Source organism: Panulirus ornatus, chromosome 10, assembly GCF_036320965.1.
Source record: "Panulirus ornatus isolate Po-2019 chromosome 10, ASM3632096v1, whole genome shotgun sequence".
NCBI lineage: Eukaryota > Metazoa > Arthropoda > Malacostraca > Decapoda > Palinuridae > Panulirus > Panulirus ornatus.
This window is the reverse complement of record NC_092233.1, coordinates 258536-279301: the sequence shown is the minus strand read 5'-3', so window position 1 is coordinate 279301 and position 20766 is coordinate 258536. Positions and strand designations below refer to the sequence as shown.

The window sequence follows — 20766 nt, the reverse complement described above, 5'->3', positions numbered from 1 at the left end:
GGAAAGCAAAAATGGGTATGTTTGAAGGAATAGTGGTTCCAACAATGTTGTATGGTTGCGAGGCGTGGGCTATGGATAGAGTTGTGCGCAGGAGGATGGATGTGCTGGAAATGAGATGTTTGAGGACAATGTGTGGTGTGAGGTGGTTTGATCGAGTGAGTAACGTAAGGGTAAGAGAGATGTGTGGAAATAAAAAGAGCGTGGTTGAGAGAGCAGAAGAGGGTGTTTTGAAGTGGTTTGGGCACATGGAGAGAATGAGTGAGGAAAGATTGACCAAGAGGATATATGTGTCGGAGGTGGAGGGAACGAGGAGAAGAGGGAGACCAAATTGGAGGTGGAAAGATGGAGTGAAAAAGATTTTGTGTGATCGGGGCCTGAACATGCAGGAGGGTGAAAGGAGGGCAAGGAATAGAGTGAATTGGAGCGATGTGGTATACAGGGGTTGACGTGCTGTCAGTGGATTGAATCAAGGCATGTGAAGCGTCCGGGGTAAACCATGGAAAGCTGTGTAGGTATGTATATTTGCGTGTGTGGACGTGTGTATGTACATGTGTATGGGGGGGGTTGGGCCATTTCTTTCGTCTGTTTCCTTGCGCTACCTCGCAAACGCGGGAGACAGCGACAAAGTATAAAAAAAAAAAAAAAAAAATATATATATATATATATTTTTTTTTTTTTTGCTGTCTCCCGCGTTTGCGAGGTAGCGCAAGGAAACAGACGAAAGAAATGGCCCAACCCATACACATGTATATACAAACATCCACACACGCAAATATACATACCTACACAGCTTTCCATGGTTTACCCCAGACACTTCACATGCCCTGATTCAATCCACTGACAGCACGTCAACCCCGGTATACCACATCGATCCAATTCACTCTATTCCTTGCCCTCCTTTCACCCTCCTGCATGTTCAGGCCCCGATCACACAAAATCTTTTTCACTCCATCTTTCCACCTCCAATTTGGTCTCCCACTTCTCCTCGTTCCCTCCACCTCCGACACATATATCCTCTTGGGCAATCTTTCCTCACTCATTCTCTCCATGTGCCCAAACCATTTCAAAACACCCTCTTCTGCTCTCTCAACCACGCTCTTTTTATTTCCACACATCTCTCTTACCCTTACGTTACTTACTCGATCAAACCACCTTACACCACACATTGTCCTCAAACATCTCATTTCCAGCACATCCATCCTCCTGCGAACAACTCTATCCATAGCCCACGCCTCGCAACCATACAACATTGTTGGAACCACTATTCCTTCAAACATACCTAATTTTGCTTTCCGAGATAATGTTCTCGACTTCCACACATTCTTCAAGGCTCCCAGGATTTTCGCCCCCTCCCCCACCCTATGATTCACTTCCGCTTCCATGGTTCCATCTGCTGCCAGATCCACTCCCAGATATCTAAAACACTTTACTTCCTCCAGTTTTTCTCCATTCAAACTTACCTCACAATTGACTTGACCCTCAACCCTACTGTACCTAATAACCTTGCTCTTATTCACATTTACTCTTAACTTTCTTCTTTCACACACTTTACCAAACTCAGTCACCAGCTTCTGCAGTTTCTCACATGAATCAGCCACCAGCGCTGTATCATAAGCGAACAACAACTGACTCACTTCCCAAGCTCTCTCATCCACAACAGACTTCATACTTGCCCCTCTTTCCAAAACTCTTGCATTCACCTCCCTAACAACCCCATCCATAAACAAATTAAACAACCATGGAGACATCACACACCCCTGCCACAAACCTACATTCACTTAGAACCAATCACTTTCCTCTCTTCCTACACGTACACATGCCGTATATCCTCGATAAAAACTCTTCACTGCTTCTAACAACTTTCCTCCCACACCATATATTCTTAATACCTTCCACAGAGCATCTCTATCAACTCTATCATATGCCTTCTCCAGATCCATAAATGCTACATACAAATCCATTTGCTTTTCTAAGTATTTCTCACATACATTCTTCAAAGCAAACACCTGATCCACTCATCCTCTACCACTTCTGAAACCACACTGCTCTTCCCCAATCTGATGCTCTGTACATGCCTTCACCCTCTCAATCAATACCCTCCCATATAATTTACCAGGAATACTCAACAAACTTATACCTCTGTAATTTGACCACTCACTCTTATCCCCTTTGCCTTTGTACAATGGCACTATGCACGCATTCCGCCAATCCTCAGGCACCTCACCATGAGTCATACATACATTAAATAACCTTACCAACCAGTCAACAATACAGTCACCCCCTTTTTTAATAAATTCCACTGCAATACCATCCAAACCTGCTGCCTTGCCGGCTTTCATCTTCCGCAAAGCTTTCACTACCTCTTCTCTGTTTACCAACTCATTTTCCCTAACCCTCTCACTTTGCACACCACCTCGACCAAAACACCCTATATCTGCCACTCTATCATCAAACACATTCAACAAACCTTCAAAATACTCACTCCATCTCCTTCTCACATCACCACTACTTGTTATCACCTCCCCACTTGCGCCCTTCACCAAAGTTCCCATTTGCTCCCTTGTCTTACGCACTTTATTTACCTCCTTCCAGAACATCTTTTTATTCTCCCTAAAATTTAATGATACTCTCTCACCCCAACTCTCATTTGCCCTTTTTTTCACCTCTTGCACCTTTCTCTTGACCTCCTGTCTCTTTCTTTTATACATCTCCCACTCAATTGCATTTTTTCCCTGCAAATATATATATATATAAATATATATATATATATATATATATATATATATATTTTTTTTTTTTGCTGTCTCCCGTGTTTGCGAGGTAGCGCAAGGAAACAGACGAAAGAAATGGCCCAAACCATACACATGTATATACAAACATCCACACACGCAAATATACATACCTACACAGCTTTCCATGGTTTACCCCAGACACTTCACATGCCCTGATTCAATCCACTGACAGCACGTCAACCCCGGTATACCACATCGATCCAATTCATTCTATTCCTTGCCCTCCTTTCACCCTCCTGCATGTTCAGGCCCCGATCACACAAAATCTTTTTCACTCCATATTTCCACCTCCAATTTGGTCTCCCACTTCTCCTCGTTCCCTCCACCTCCGACACATATATCCTCTTGGGCAATCTTTCCTCACTCATTCTCTCCATGTGCCCAAACCATTTCAAATAACCCTCTTCTGCTCTCTCAACCACGCTCTTTTTATTTCCACACATCTCTCTTACCCTTACGTTACTTACTCGATCAAACCACCTCACACCACACATTGTCCTCAAACATCTCATTTCCAGCACATCCATCCTCCTGCGCACAACTCTATCCATAGCCCACGCCTCGCAACCATACAACATTGTTGGAACCACTATTCCTTCAAACATACCCAATTTTGCTTTCCGAGATAATGTTCTCGACTTCCACACATTCTTCAAGGCTCCCAGGATTTTCGCCCCCTCCCCCACCCTATGATTCACTTCCGCTTCCATGGTTCCATCTGCTGCCAGATCCACTCCCAGATATCTAAAACACTTTACTTCCTCCAGTTTTTCTCCATTCAAACTTACCTCACAATTGACTTGACCCTCAACCCTACTGTACCTAATAACCTTGCTCTTATTCACATTTACTCTTAACTTTCTTCTTTCACACACTTTACCAAACTCAGTCACCAGCTTCTGCAGTTTCTCACATGAATCAGCCACCAGCGCTGTATCATAAGCGAACAACAACTGACTCACTTCCCAAGCTCTCTCATCCACAACAGACTTCATACTTGCCCCTCTTTCCAAAACTCTTGCATTCACCTCCCTAACAACCCCATCCATAAACAAATTAAACAACCATGGAGACATCACACACCCCTGCCACAAACCTACATTCACTTAGAACCAATCACTTTCCTCTCTTCCTACACGTACACATGCCGTATATCCTCGATAAAAACTCTTCACTGCTTCTAACAACTTGCCTCCCACACCATATATTCTTAATACCTTCCACAGAGCATCTCTATCAACTCTATCATATGCCTTCTCCAGATCCATAATTTTTTTTTTTTTTTTTTTTTTTTATACTTTGTCGCTGTCTCCCGCGTTTGCGAGGTAGCGCAAGGAAACAGACGAAAGAAATGGCCCAACCCACCCCCATACACATGTACATACACACGTCCACACACGCAAATATACATACCTACAAAGCTTTCCATGGTTTACCCCAGACGCTTCACATGCCTTGATTCAATCCACTGACAGCACGTCAACCCCTGTATACCACATCGCTCCAATTCACTCTATTCCTTGCCCTCCTTTCACCCTCCTGCATGTTCAGGCCCCGATCACACAAAATCTTTTTCACTCCATCTTTCCACCTCCAATTTGGTCTCCCTCTTCTCCTCGTTCCCTCCACCTCCGACACATATATCCTCTTGGTCAATCTTTCCTCACTCATTCTCTCCATGTGCCCAAACCATTTCAAAACACCCTCTTCTGCTCTCTCAACCACGCTCTTTTTATTTCCACACATCTCTCTTACCCTTACGTTACTTACTCGATCAAACCACCTCACACCACACATTTTCCTCAAACATCTCATTTCCAGCACATCCATCCTCCTGTGCACATCTCTATCCATAGCCCACGCCTCGCAACCATACAACATTGTTGGAACCACTATTCCTTCAAACATACCCATTTTTGCTTTCCGAGATAATGTTCTCGACTTCCACACATTTTTCAAGGCTCCCAAAATTTTCGCCTCCTCCCCCACCCTATGATCCACTTCCGCTTCCATGGTTCCATCCACTGACAGATCCACTCCCAGATATCTAAAACACTTCACTTCCTCCAGTTTTTCTCCATTCAAACTCACCTCCCAATTAACTTGACCCTCACCTCTACTGTACCTAATAACCTTGCTCTTATTCACATTTACTCTTAACTTTCTTCTTCCACACACTTTACCAAACTCAGTCACCAGCTTCTGCAGTTTCTCACATGAATCAGCCACCAGCGCTGTATCATCAGCGAACAACAACTGACTCACTTCCCAAGCTCTCTCATCCCCAACAGACTTCATACTTGCCCCTCTTTCCAGGACTCTTGCATTTACCTCCCTAACAACCCCATCCATAAACAAATTAAACAACCATGGAGACATCACACACCCCTGCCGCAAACCTACATTCACTGAGAACCAATCACTTTCCTCTCTTCCTACACGTACACATGCCTTACATCCTCGATAAAAACTTTTCACTGCTTCTAACAACTTGCCTCCCACACCATATATTCTTAATACCTTCCACAGAGCATCTCTATCAACTCTATCATATGCCTTCTCCAGATCCATAAATGCTACATACAAATCCATTTGCTTTTCTAAGTATTTCTCACATACATTCTTCAAAGCAAACACCTGATCCACACATCCTCTACCACTTCTGAAACCGCACTGCTCTTCCCCAATCTGATGCTCTGTACATGCCTTCACCCTCTCAATCAATACCCTCCCATATAACTTACCAGGAATACTCAACAAACTTATACCTCTGTAATTTGAGCACTCACTCTTATCCCCTTTGCCTTTGTACAATGGCACTATGCACGCATTCCGCCAATCCTCAGGCACCTCACCATGAGTCATACATACATTAAATAACCTTACCAACCAGTCAACAATACAGTCACCCCCTTTTTTAATAAATTCCACTGAAATACCATCCAAACCTGCTGCCTTGCCGGCTTTCATCTTCCGCAAAGCTTTTACTACCTCTTCTCTGTTTACCAAATCATTTTCCCTAACCCTCTCACTTTGCACACCACCTCGACCAAAACACCCTATATCTGCCACTCTGTCATCAGACACATTCAACAAACCTTCAAAATACTCATTCCATCTCCTTCTCACATCACCGCTACTTGTTATCACCTCCCCATTTACGCCCTTCACTGAAGTTCCCATTTGCTCCCTTGTCTTACGCACCCTATTTACCTCCTTCCAGAACATCTTTTTATTCTCCCTAAAATTTACTGATAGTCTCTCACCCCAACTCTCATTTGCCCTTTTTTTCACCTCTTGCACCTTTCTCTTGACCTCCTGTCTCTTTCTTTTATACTTCTCGCACTCAATTGCATTTTTTCCCTGCAAAAATCGTCCAAATGCCTCTCTCTTCTCTTTCACTAATACTCTTACTTCTTCATCCCACCACTCACTACCCTTTCTAAACAGCCCACCTCCCACTCTTCTCATGCCACAAGCATCTTTTGCGCAATCCATCACTGATTCCCTAAATACATCCCATTCCTCCCCCACTCCCCTTACTTCCATTGTTCTCACCTTTTTCCATTCTGTACACAGATCCATAAATGCTACATACAAATCCATTTGCTTTTCTAAGTATTTCTCACATACATTCTTCAAAGCAAACACCTGATCCACACATCCTCTACCACTTCTGAAACCACACTGCTCTTCCCCAATCTGATGCTCTGTACATGCCTTCACCCTCTCAATCAATACCCTCCCATATAATTTACCAGGAATACTCAACAAACTTATACCTCTGTAATTTGAGCACTCACTCTTATCCCCTTTGCCTTTGTACAATGGCACTATGCACGCATTCCGCCAATCCTCAGGCAACTCACCATGAGTCATACATACATTAAATAACCTTACCAACTAGTCAACAATACAGTCACCCCCTTTTTTAATAAATTCCACTGCAATACCATCCAAACCTGCTGCCTTGCCGGCTTTCATCTTCCGCAAAGCTTTTACTACCTCTTCTTTGTTTACCAAATCACTTTCCCTAACCCTCTCACTTTGCACACCACCTCGACCAAAACACCCTGTATCTGACACTCTATCATCAAACACGTTCAACAAACCTTCAAAATACTCACTCCATCTCCTTCTCACATCACCACTACTTGTGATCACCTCCCCATTTGTGCCCTTCACTGAAGTTCCCATTTGCTCCCTTGTCTTACGCACTTTATTTACCTCCTTCCTGAACATCTTTTTATTCTCCCTAAAAGTTAATGATACTCTCTCACCCCAACTCTCATTTGCCCTCTTTTTCACCTCTTGCACCTTTCTCTTGACCTCCTGTCTCTTTCTTTTATGCATCTCCCACTCAATTGCATTTTTTCCCTGCAAAAATCGTCCAAATGCCTCTCTCTTCTTTTTCACTAATAATCTTACTTCTTCATCCCACCACTCACTACCCTTTCTAATTAACCCACCTCCCACTCTTCTCATGCCACAAGCATCTTTTGCGCAATCCATCACTGATTCCCTAAATACATCCCATTCCTCGCCCACTCCCCTTACTTCCATTGTTCTCACCTTTTTCCATTCTGTACTCAGTCTCTCCTGGCACTTCCTCACACAAGTCTCCTTCCCAAGCTCACTTACTCTCGCCACCCTCTTCACCCCAACATTCACTCTTCTTTTCTGAAATCCATACAAATCTTCACCTTAGCCTCCACAAGATAATGATCAGACATCCCTCCAGTTGCACCTCTCAGCACATTAACATCCAAGAGTCTCTCTTTCGCGCGCCTGTCAATTAACACATAATCCAATAACACTCTCTGGCCATCTCTCCTACTTACATACGTATACTTATGTATATCTCGCTTTTTAAACCAGGTATTCCCAATCACACACGCAAATATACATACCTATACATCTCAATGTACACATATATATACACACAATGTACACATATATATACACACACAGACACATACATATATACCCATGCACACAATTCCACTGTCTGCCTTTATTCATTCCCATCGCCACCTTGCCACACATGGAATACCATCCCCCTTCCCCCCTCATGTGTGCAAGGTAGCACTAGGAAAAGACAACAAAGGCCCCATTCGTTCACACTCAGTCTCTAGCTGCCGTGCAATAATGCCCGAAACCACAGCTCCCTTTCCACATCCAGGCCCCACACAACTTTCCATGGTTTACCCCAGACGCTTCACATGCCCTGATTCAATCCACTGACAGCACGTCAACCCCGGTATACCGCACCGATCCACTTCACTCTATTCCTTGCCCACCTTTCACCCTCCTGCATGTTCAGGCCCCGATCACACAAAATCTTTTTTACTCCATCTTTCCATCTCCAATTTGGTCTCCCACTTCTCGTTCCCTCCACCTCTGACACATATATCCTCTTGGTCAATCTTTCCTCACTCATTCTCTCCATGTGCCCAAACCATTTCAAAACACCATCTTCTGTTCTCTCAACCACGCTCTTTTTATTTCCACACATCTCTCTTACCCTTATATTACTTACTCGATCAAACCACCTCACACCACACATTGTCCTCAAACAACTCATTTCCAACACATCCACCCTCCTGCGCACAACTCTATCCATAGCCCACGCCTCGCAACCATACAACATTGTTGGAACCACTATTCCTTCAAACATACCCATTTTTGCTTTCCGAGATAATGTTCTCGACTTCCACACATTCTTCAAGGCTCCCAGGATTTTCGCCCCCTCCCCCACCCTATGATCCACTTCCGCTTCCATGGTTCCATCTGCTGCCAGATCCACTCCCAGATATCTAAAACACTTTACTCCCTCCAGTTTTTCTCGATTCAAACTTACCTCCCAGTTGACTTGACCCTCAACCCTACTGAACCTAATAACCTTGCTCTTATTCATATTTACTCTTAACTTTCTTCTTTCACACACTTTACCAAACTCAGTCACCAGCTTCTGTTATTTCTCACATGAATCAGCCACCAGCGCTGTATCATCAGCGAACAACAACTGACTCACTTCCCAAGCTCTCTCATCCACAACAGACTTCATACTTGCCCCTCTTTCCAAAACTCTTGCATTCACCTCCCTAACAACCTCATCCATAAACAAATTAAACAACCATGGAGACATCACACACCCCTGCCGCAAACCTACATTCACTGAGAACCAATCACTTTCCTCTCTTCCTACACGTACACATGCCTTACATCCTCGATAAAAACTTTTCACTGCTTCTAACAACTTTCCTCCCACACCATATATTCTTAATACCTTCCACATAGCATCTCTATCAACTCTATCATACGCCTTCTCCAGATCCATAAATGCTACATACAAATCCATTTGCTTTTCTAAGTATTTCTCACATACATTCTTCAAAGCAAACACCTGATCCACACATCCTCTACCACTTCTGAAACCACACTGCTCTTCCCCAAACTGATGCTCTGTACATGCCTTCACCCTCTCAATCAATACCCTCCCATATAATTTACCAGGAATACTCAACAAACTTATACCTCTGTAATTTGAGCACTCACTCTTATCCCCTTTGCCTTTGTACAATGGCACTATGCACGCATTCCGCCAATCCTCAGGCAACTCACCATGAGTCATACATACATTAAATAACCTTACCAACCAGTCAACAATACAGTCACCCCCTTTTTTAATAAATTCCACTGCAATACCATCCAAACCTGCTGCCTTGCCGGCTTCCATCTTCCGCAAAGCTTTTACTACCTCTTCTCTGTTTACCAAATCATTTTCCCTAACCCTCTCACTCTGCACACCACCTCGACCAAAACACCCTATATCTGCCACTCTATCATCAAACACATTCAACAAACCTTCAAAATACTCACTCCATCTCCTTCTCACATCACCACTACTTGTTATCACCTCCCCATTTGCGCCCTTCACTGAAGTTCCCATTTGCTCCCTTGTCTTACGCACTTTATTTACCTCCTTCCAGAACATCTTTTTATTCTCCCTAAAATTTAATGATACTCTTTCACCCCAACTCTCATTTGCCCTCTTTTTCACCTCTTGCACCTTTCTCTTGACCTCCTGTCTCTTTCTTTTATACATCTCCCACTCAATTGCATTTTTTCCCTGCAAAAATCGTCCAAATGTCTCTCTCTTCTCTTTCACTAATAATCTTACTTCTTCATCTCACCACTCACTACCCTTTCTAATCAACCCATCTCCCACTCTTCTCATGCCACAAGCATCTTTTGCGCAATCCATCACTGATTCCCTAAATACATCCCATTCCTCCCCCACTCCCCTTACTTCCATTGTTCTCACCTTTTTCCATTCTGTACTCAGTCTCTCCTGGTACTTCCTCACACAAGTCTCCTTCCCAAGCTCACTTACTCTCACCACCCTCTTCACCCCAACATTCACTCTTCTTTTCTCAAAACCCATACAAATCTTCACCTTAGCCTCCACAAGATAATGATCAGACATCCCTCCAGTTGCACCTCTTAGCACATTAACATCCAAAAGTCTCTCTTTCGCGCGCCTGTCAATTAACATGTAATCCAATAACGCTCTCTGGCCATCTCTCCTACTTACATACGTATACTTATGTATATCTCACTTTTTAAACCAGGTATTCCCAATCACCAGTCCTTTTTCAGCACATAAATCTACAAGCTCTTCACCATTTCCATTTACAACACTGAACACCCCATGTATACCAATTATTCCCTCAACTGCCACATTACTCACCTTTGCATTCAAATCACACATCACTATAACCCGGTCTCATGCATCAAAACCACTAACACACTCATTTAGCTGCTCCCAAAACACTTGCCTCTCATGATCTTTCTTCTCATGCCCAGGTGCATATGCACCAATAATCACCCATCTCTCTCCATCAACTTTCAGTTTTACCCATATTAATTGAGAATTTACTTTCTTACATTCTATCACATACTCCCACAACTCCTGTTTCAGGAGTACTGCTACTTCTTTCCTTGCTCTTGTCCTTTCACTAACCCCTGACTTTACTCCCAAGACATTCCCAAACCACTCTTCCCCTTTACCCTTGAGCTTCGTTTCACTCAGAGCCAAAACATCCAGATTCCTTTCCTGAAACATACTACCTATCTCTCCTTTTTTCACATCTTGGTTACATCCACACACATTTAGACACCCCAATCTGAGTCTACGAGGAGGATGAGCACTCCCTGCGTGACTCCTGTTTCCCATTTTTTAGAAAGTTAAAATTACAAGGAGGAGAGGATTTCTGGCCCTCCGCTCCCGTCCCCTCTAGTCCCCTCAACTTATACATATATATATATATATACATACACAGACATAGACATATATACACATGTACATAATCCATACTTGCTGCCTTTATTCATTCCCGTCGCCACCCCGCCACACATGAAATGACAACCCCCTCCTCCCACAGGCGCACGAGGTAGCGCTAGGAAAAGACAAGAAAGGCCACATTTGTTCACACTCAGTCTCTAGCTGTCATGTATAATGCATTGAAACCACAGCTTCCTTTCCACATCCAGGCCCCACAAAACTTTCCGTGGTTTAACCCAGACGCTTCACATGCCCTGGTGCAATCCATTGACAACACATCAACCCCGGTATATCACATCGTTCAAATTCACTCTATTCCTTGCATGCCTTTCACCATCCTGCATGTTCAGGCCCCAATCGCTCAAAATCCTTTTAACTCCATCCTTCCAACTTAAATTTGGTCTCCCACTTCTCGTTCCCTCCAACTCTGACACACATGTCCTCTTTGTCAATCTTGCCTCACTCATTCTCTCCATATGGCCAAACCATTTCAATACACCCTCTTCTGCTCTCTCAACCACACTCTTTTTATTACCACACATCTCTCTTACCCTTTCATTACTTACTCGATCAAACCACCTCATACCACATATTGTCCTCAAACATCTCATTTCCAACACATCCACCCTCCTCTGTTCAACCCTATCTATAGCCCATGCCTCGCAATCACATAACATTGTTGGAACCACTATTCCTTCAAACATATCCATTTTTGCTTTCCGAGATAATGTTCTTGCCTTCCAAACATTTCGCCCCTTCCCCTACCCTGTGACTCACTTCTGCATCCATGGTTCCATCCACTGCCAAATCCATTCCCAGACATCTAAAACACTTCACTTCCTCCAGTTTTCCTCCATTCAAACTTACCTCCCAATTGACTTGTCCCTCAACCTTACTGTACCTAAAAACTTTGCTCTTATTCACATTTACTCTCAGCTTTCTTCTTTCACACATTTTACCAAACTCAGTCACCAGCTTCTGCAGTTTCTCACCAGAATCAGCCACCAGAGTTGTATCATCAGTGAACAACAACTGACTCACTTCCCAAGCCCTCTCATCAACAACAGACTGCATACTTGCCCCTCTCTCCAAAACTCTTGCATTCACCTCCCTAAAAACCCCATCCATAAACAAATTAAACAACCATGGAGACATCACACACCCCTGCCAGAAACTGACATTCACTGAGAAGCAATCACTTTCCTCTCTTCCTACTCATACACATACCTTACATACTCAATAAAAACTTTTCACTGCTTCCAGCAACTTGCCTTCCACACCATATTCTCTTAATACCTTCTACAGAGCATCTCTATCAACTCTATCATATGCCTTCTCCCGATCCATAAACGTTACATACAAATCCATTTGTTTTTCTAAGTATTTCTCAAGTACATTCTTCAAAGCAAATTATATTATCCCTGGGGATAGGGGAGAAAAAATACTTCCCACGTATTCCCTGCATGTCGTAGAAGGTGACTAAAAGGGGAGGGAGTGCGGAGCTGGAAATCCTCCCGTCCCGTCTTTAATTTTCCAAAAGAAGGAACAGAGAAGGGGGCCAAGTGGGGATATTCCCTCAAAGGCTCAGTCCTCTGTTCTTAATACTACCTCCAATTTTTCTCCATTCAAACTTACATTCCAATTAACTTGTCCCTTCACTCTACTGAACCTAATAACCTTGCTCTTATTGATATTCACTCTCAACTTTCTCCTTTCACACAATTTTCTAGAGTCAGTCACCAACTTCTGCTGTTTCTGACACGAATCAGGCACTAGAGCTGTATCATCGGTGAAAGAAAACTGACTCACTTCCCAGGCCCTCTCATCCCCAACAGAATGCATACTTGCCCCTCTCTCCAAGACACTTGCACTTACCTCCCTAACCAAAGCCTCCATAAACAAATTAAACAACCATGGAGACGTCACACACCCCTGCCGCAAACTATTCCTACTGCTTCTAACAACTTACTTCCCATAATGTATACTCTTTAAAACTTCCATAAAGCATCTCTATCAAAATGACCTATCCACAGATTCAAGTGTTAATGAGATGGCTTAAATTAGGGCCTCAGTTGCCATCTCAGAAAAAAAAGACAACAACACAGATCACCAACATACTTCAAACCAACCTGCAAACAAACCAAAGCCTTTTTTTTCATTCAAAGCCTATAATATCGTCAAGATCACTATGCATTTAAACATATCCATCTTTGCTCTTACAAACAATAAACTTTCCTTCCACATACTTCCTAATGCACCTTAGCTTGTAGCCCCTAATTCTAATGTCTCACTTCGTTCTCCATGATTTCATTAACTGTCATAAACACTTCTTGGTACCTACAGCAAACATATAAATGCTATAGGTAGCTATCATAAAACGTGCAGTTAGGCTGACAACTCAAATTAAAAGACAAACTTTAAAGTAACAATTACCTGGGAAATTTGCAACATTAGAACGTTCCTTTAAATCCCAAATCTTGATTGTGGCATCCTGAGTTCCTGTGCCGAGTATAAGACCATCAGGGTGGAACTGGGCAGCAGTCAAGGGTGAACTGGCAGAGGTATCACTCACCTGAAGATGAAAATGTGTGAAATGGATAGCTATGTCTAGAGGGGTGCGTTTGGTTGAATTATCTTTAATGTTGCTGAAAAATGCTGCCTCTGATTCTTATAATTAGATGGATCTTGCAGAATGTATTCTACTTATCAAAGTTATAGCATCTCTCCAGTGTAGTGATTTAAAAGAAAATGATAAAAAAATCTGAATATCATGCTGAGAAAAGGTTCATTGGAATCTTAAGATATGTCCTCTAACTCTTATTATATTCCTGCTCTACCTACTGCTCTCATAACTCTATAAACTTTATAACATTACTTGACTGTTCAAATCCCATCACAAGGCTGTGATGTCCTCTCATCTAATATTAGACACTGGCTGAAATCTTTCTACATAGATGGTGATGGTGGTTGTGGGAGTGGGGGAAATATGCCCACGCATTTTCCATCATCAATAATTTAGAGCAAATTAACTACTACCTTAACACACTTCCTGACCATAACATATACTTTCCCAACTCTTTGCATCAGTTTTTGACCTCTAATCCTTCATGCTACTGATAACAATCTTGCACTTACCTGATTCACCTGCCTACACTCGTATTTCTTTACTGCAAGATCTAATCCCCTAAGTAACAAATCTATCAACAATCAACATCAGCAAATACAAATGCTGGCAGGACTAACTTACAAAATCTTGTTTCACTTTCCTTAAAGGATTACTATCTCCCATCCCCACCAGGTGATGCTCACTGTTTCTGAACACATAGCAGATGAAACTGCAAGTATAGTCACATTTGCCTCCTCTTCCACTACAACAGGGGTTCCAAACTCTATGGTCACCAACCATTTTTTCTGATGCCATTGACACTTCTTCATGGCTGTCAAAATATGTTTGTTATGATGCTACAGTCAGCAGCTTTTCTGTGTTAAAGTATGTTTTGAATGTGTCATTAAGCCAAGTTGTTTTGCTCTGCTTGCTAAATTCAGTAACCATACTTCCCTCAGTTACCCTTGTTTTCTGTCTTTAATGAACACTATCACAAGCAAACATTTTCATTCCTGAGTGGGGTTACAATAACCTTAGAAAAATTCAAATGAGGCATCAATGAATCAAGGTTGGGAACCACTGCTCTGTAACTCTCTTTTCGAATACTTGGTTCAATTCTAAAGCCAGTCTTTATAGGGGCCCAGCATATCAGACCTGAAAAATCTCTCCTTTCTATTCCAAATCACATGCAGCTTTCAATTACACCCATAATCATTTTTAATATCTATTTGAGAGGTAAAGAGTTTCCTAATCAGAAAGAAGTGGGACAAATTTTTCTCTTCTTCCTGTGATAGGTCTACGTGGCCTTTAGCTTAAGATTTTTCTCTTAATTTTCTATACGTTAACCATTTCTCGTGTCAGCAAGATAATACTGGGAACAGATGAAAAAAAAACGGCCTTATTCATTTGAGTCCATTCTCTAGCTGTCATATATAGTGAACAGAAACTAGAGCCCATTGACAGTATGTTGTACCTGTAAACAAAATCACTCTAATTCACTCTACTCCGTGCATGCATCACACCCTCTTGCATGTTCAGGCCTCAAGCCTTCAAAGCATCTTTCACTTCATCCTTCCACTTCCTCTTTGATTTCCCCCTTTTTCTTGTTCCTTCCACTTCTCATTAGTATACCCACTTACTCATCTTTTCCTCACCCATCTTCTCATGTTCAAACCATTTTGGTTCCCCCTCGTAAGCTGTCTTACAACCCTATCATTTCTCATTTGATCAACCCTCCTCACATCCTCAAACATTCCATCTCCAACACATTCTCTCTATCATTTGTATATTTGTTTAAGGCCCAGGCCTCTCATCCATACAGCATCAACCAGACTACTTTATCATCAAGCATACTCATTTTTGCCTTTAATGACTGTGACCTCTCTTTTCACACATTCCTTAATACACCCAAGACCTTTACTCCCTCACTTATCCTATGGCTCATTTCAGCTCACAAGGTTCCATATACTGCCATGCTCCCAGGAACTAAAACATGCCACTTCCTCTGAAGTCAAATGAACATTCGAAATTCTCTTTGCACTCCTATACCTATTAACCTTGCTATTATTCACATTTAATCTAAACTTTCTCCTTTCATACACTCTCCCAAACTTAGACACTAGCTTCTGTGGCCTCTAATTCAAATCTGCCACTAAAACCATATCATCAGCAAACAACAACTGACTCTTGTCAAAGGCCCCTCCCATCCCCAACATACTGCAAACCTACTCTTCTCTTCAAGACCACCACCATTCCCCTAACTCACCTTCCCACCCATAAAAGATCAAACATCCCTACTACAGACCCTCCTTCATCCAGAACTACTCACGAACATACTCACATGCATGCCTTAATCTCTTGATAAAAATGCCTTACAGCTCCTGATTACTTCCTTTCCACACCAAATATTTGTGGCACCTTCCACAGAACATGTTTATCATCCCTTATCATGGGCTTTCTCCAGATCCATAAATGCCACATACAAATCCTTATTTCTCTAAGTATTTCTCAAACACATTCTTCAAAACAAATGCCTGAGCCACACAACCTTTACCAAATTGTTTTTACCCAGTCTGATGCTCCTTGCATGCCACTATCCTCTCAATCACCACTCTTCTACACAATCTACCAGGTACACTCAACAAACTTATGACCCTGTAATTCAAACACTCACCTTTGTTCCCCTATACCTTTATACAATGGCACTTTACAGACATTCCACCAATCCTCAGGTACCTCACCCTTATCCATTATTATTTTTTTTATTATTCTGCTTTGTCGCTGTCTCCTGCGTTTGCGAGGTAGCACAAGGAACCAGATGAAAGAAATGGCCCAACCCACCCCCATACACATGTATATACATACACGTCCACACACGCAAATATAAATACCCATACATCTCAATGTATACATATATATACACACACAGACACATACATATATACCTATGCACACAATTCACACTGTCTGCCTTTATTCATTCCCATCACCACCCTGCCACACATGAAATAACATCCCCCTTCCCCCCTCATATGTGCGAAGTAGCGCTAGGAAAAGACAACAAAGGCCCCATTCGTTCACTGAGACTCAGTCTCTAGCTGTTATGCAATAATGCCCGAAACCACAGCTCCCTTTCCACATCCAAGCCCCACAGAACTTTCCATGGTTTACCCCAGACACTTCACATGCCCTGATTCAATCCATTGACAGCACATCGACCCCAGTATACCACATCGATCTAATTCACTCTACTCCTTGCCTGCCTTTCACCCTCCTGCATGTTCAGGCCCCGATCACTCAAAATCTTTTTCACTCCATCTTTCCATCTCCAATTTGGTCTCCCACTTCTCCTCGTTCCTTCCACCTCCGACACATATATCCTCTTGGTCAATCTTTCCTCACTCATTCTCTCCATGTGCCCAAACCATTTCAAAACACCCTCTTCTGCTTTCTCAACCACACTCTTTTTATTTCCACACCTCTCTTACCCTTACATTACTTACTCGATCAAACCACCTCATACCACACATTGTCCTCAAACATCTCATTTCCAGCACATCCACCCTCCTGTGCAACTCTATCCATAGCCCACGCCTCGTAACCATACAACATTGTTGGAACCACTATTCCTTCAAACATACCCATTTTTGCTTTCTGAGATAATGCTCTCAACTTCCACACATTCTTCAAGGCTCCCAGGATTTTCGCCCTCTCCCCCACCCTATGATTCACTTCCGCTTCCATGGTTTCATCCGCTGCCAAATCCACTCCCAGATATCTAAAACACTTTACTTCCTCCAGTTTTTCTCCATTCAAACTTACCTCCCAATTGACTTGACCCTCAACCCTACTGTACCTATCAACCTTGCTCTTATTCACATTTACTCTTAACTTTCTTCTTTCACACACTTTACCAAACTCAGTCACCACCTTCTGCAGTTTCTCACATGAATCAGCCACCAGCGCTGTATCATCGGTGAAAGAAAACTGACTCACTTCCCAGGCCCTCTCATCCCCAACAGAATGCATACTTGCCCCTCTCTCCAAGACACTTGCACTTACCTCCCTAACCAAAGCCTCCATAAACAAATTAAACAACCATGGAGACGTCACACACCCCTGCCGCAAACTATTCCTACTGCTTCTAACAACTTACTTCCCATAATGTATACTCTTAAACTTCCATAAAGCATCTCTATCAAAATGACCTATCCACAGATTCAAGTGTTAATGAGATGGCTTAAATTAGGGCCTCAGTTGCCATCTCAGAAAAAAAAGACAACAACACAGATCACCAACATACTTCAAACCAACCTGCAAACAAACCAAAGCCTTTTTTTTCATTCAAAGCCTATAATATCGTCAAGATCACTATGCATTTAAACATATCCATCTTTGCTCTTACAAACAATAAACTTTCCTTCCACATACTTCCTAATGCACCTTAGCTTGTAGCCCCTAATTCTAATGTCTCACTTCGTTCTCCATGATTTCATTAACTGTCATAAACACTTCTTGGTACCTACAGCAAACATATAAATGCTATAGGTAGCTATCATAAAACGTGCAGTTAGGCTGACAACTCAAATTAAAAGACAAACTTTAAAGTAACAATTACCTGGGAAATTTGCAACATTAGAACGTTCCTTTAAATCCCAAATCTTGATTGTGGCATCCTGAGTTCCTGTGCCGAGTATAAGACCATCAGGGTGGAACTGGGCAGCAGTCAAGGGTGAACTGGCAGAGGTATCACTCACCTGAAGATGAAAATGTGTGAAATGGATAGCTATGTCTAGAGGGGTGCGTTTGGTTGAATTATCTTTAATGTTGCTGAAAAATGCTGCCTCTGATTCTTATAATTAGATGGATCTTGCAGAATGTATTCTACTTATCAAAGTTATAGCATCTCTCCAGTGTAGTGATTTAAAAGAAAATGATAAAAAAATCTGAATATCATGCTGAGAAAAGGTTCATTGGAATCTTAAGATATGTCCTCTAACTCTTATTATATTCCTGCTCTACCTACTGCTCTCATAACTCTATAAACTTTATAACATTACTTGACTGTTCAAATCCCATCACAAGGCTGTGATGTCCTCTCATCTAATATTAGACACTGGCTGAAATCTTTCTACATAGATGGTGATGGTGGTTGTGGGAGTGGGGGAAATATGCCCACGCATTTTCCATCATCAATAATTTAGAGCAAATTAACTACTACCTTAACACACTTCCTGACCATAACATATACTTTCCCAACTCTTTGCATCAGTTTTTGACCTCTAATCCTTCATGCTACTGATAACAATCTTGCACTTACCTGATTCACCTGCCTACACTCGTATTTCTTTACTGCAAGATCTAATCCCCTAAGTAACAAATCTATCAACAATCAACATCAGCAAATACAAATGCTGGCAGGACTAACTTACAAAATCTTGTTTCACTTTCCTTAAAGGATTACTATCTCCCATCCCCACCAGGTGATGCTCACTGTTTCTGAACACATAGCAGATGAAACTGCAAGTATAGTCACATTTGCCTCCTCTTCCACTACAACAGGGGTTCCAAACTCTATGGTCACCAACCATTTTTTCTGATGCCATTGACACTTCTTCATGGCTGTCAAAATATGTTTGTTATGATGCTACAGTCAGCAGCTTTTCTGTGTTAAAGTATGTTTTGAATGTGTCATTAAGCCAAGTTGTTTTGCTCTGCTTGCTAAATTCAGTAACCATACTTCCCTCAGTTACCCTTGTTTTCTGTCTTTAATGAACACTATCACAAGCAAACATTTTCATTCCTGAGTGGGGTTACAATAACCTTAGAAAAATTCAAATGAGGCATCAATGAATCAAGGTTGGGAACCACTGCTCTGTAACTCTCTTTTCGAATACTTGGTTCAATTCTAAAGCCAGTCTTTATAGGGGCCCAGCATATCAGACCTGAAAAATCTCTCCTTTCTATTCCAAATCACATGCAGCTTTCAATTACACCCATAATCATTTTTAATATCTATTTGAGAGGTAAAGAGTTTCCTAATCAGAAAGAAGTGGGACAAATTTTTCTCTTCTTCCTGTGATAGGTCTACGTGGCCTTTAGCTTAAGATTTTTCTCTTAATTTTCTATACGTTAACCATTTCTCGTGTCAGCAAGATAATACTGGGAACAGATGAAAAAAAAACGGCCTTATTCATTTGAGTCCATTCTCTAGCTGTCATATATAGTGAACAGAAACTAGAGCCCATTGACAGTATGTTGTACCTGTAAACAAAATCACTCTAATTCACTCTACTCCGTGCATGCATCACACCCTCTTGCATGTTCAGGCCTCAAGCCTTCAAAGCATCTTTCACTTCATCCTTCCACTTCCTCTTTGATTTCCCCCTTTTTCTTGTTCCTTCCACTTCTCATTAGTATACCCACTTACTCATCTTTTCCTCACCCATCTTCTCATGTTCAAACCATTTTGGTTCCCCCTCGTAAGCTGTCTTACAACCCTATCATTTCTCATTTGATCAACCCTCCTCACATCCTCAAACATTCCATCTCCAACACATTCTCTCTATCATTTGTATATTTGTTTAAGGCCCAGGCCTCTCATCCATACAGCATCAACCAGACTACTTTATCATCAAGCATACTCATTTTTGCCTTTAATGACTGTGACCTCTCTTTTCACACATTCCTTAATACACCCAAGACCTTTACTCCCTCACTTATCCTATGGCTCATTTCAGCTCACAAGGTTCCATATACTGCCATGCTCCCAGGAACTAAAACATGCCACTTCCTCTGAAGTCAAATGAACATTCGAAATTCTCTTTGCACTCCTATACCTATTAACCTTGCTATTATTCACATTTAATCTAAACTTTCTCCTTTCATACACTCTCCCAAACTTAGACACTAGCTTCTGTGGCCTCTAATTCAAATCTGCCACTAAAACCATATCATCAGCAAACAACAACTGACTCTTGTCAAAGGCCCCTCCCATCCCCAACATACTGCAAACCTACTCT

At 42.0% G+C, this 20766-nt stretch overlaps 1 protein-coding gene across 1 annotated transcript in view; it reads right to left on the bottom strand.

Moving 5' to 3' along the window:
• The window catches only part of Prp19 (pre-mRNA processing factor 19), a 241755-nt gene that overhangs the window by 53644 nt on the left and 167345 nt on the right, over positions 1 to 20766 (bottom strand). The window contains exon 9 of the mRNA XM_071665386.1: positions 18363 to 18501. Coding sequence (XP_071521487.1) covers positions 18363 to 18501 — 139 coding nt within the window. The remainder of the gene's footprint in view (positions 1 to 18362; positions 18502 to 20766) is intronic.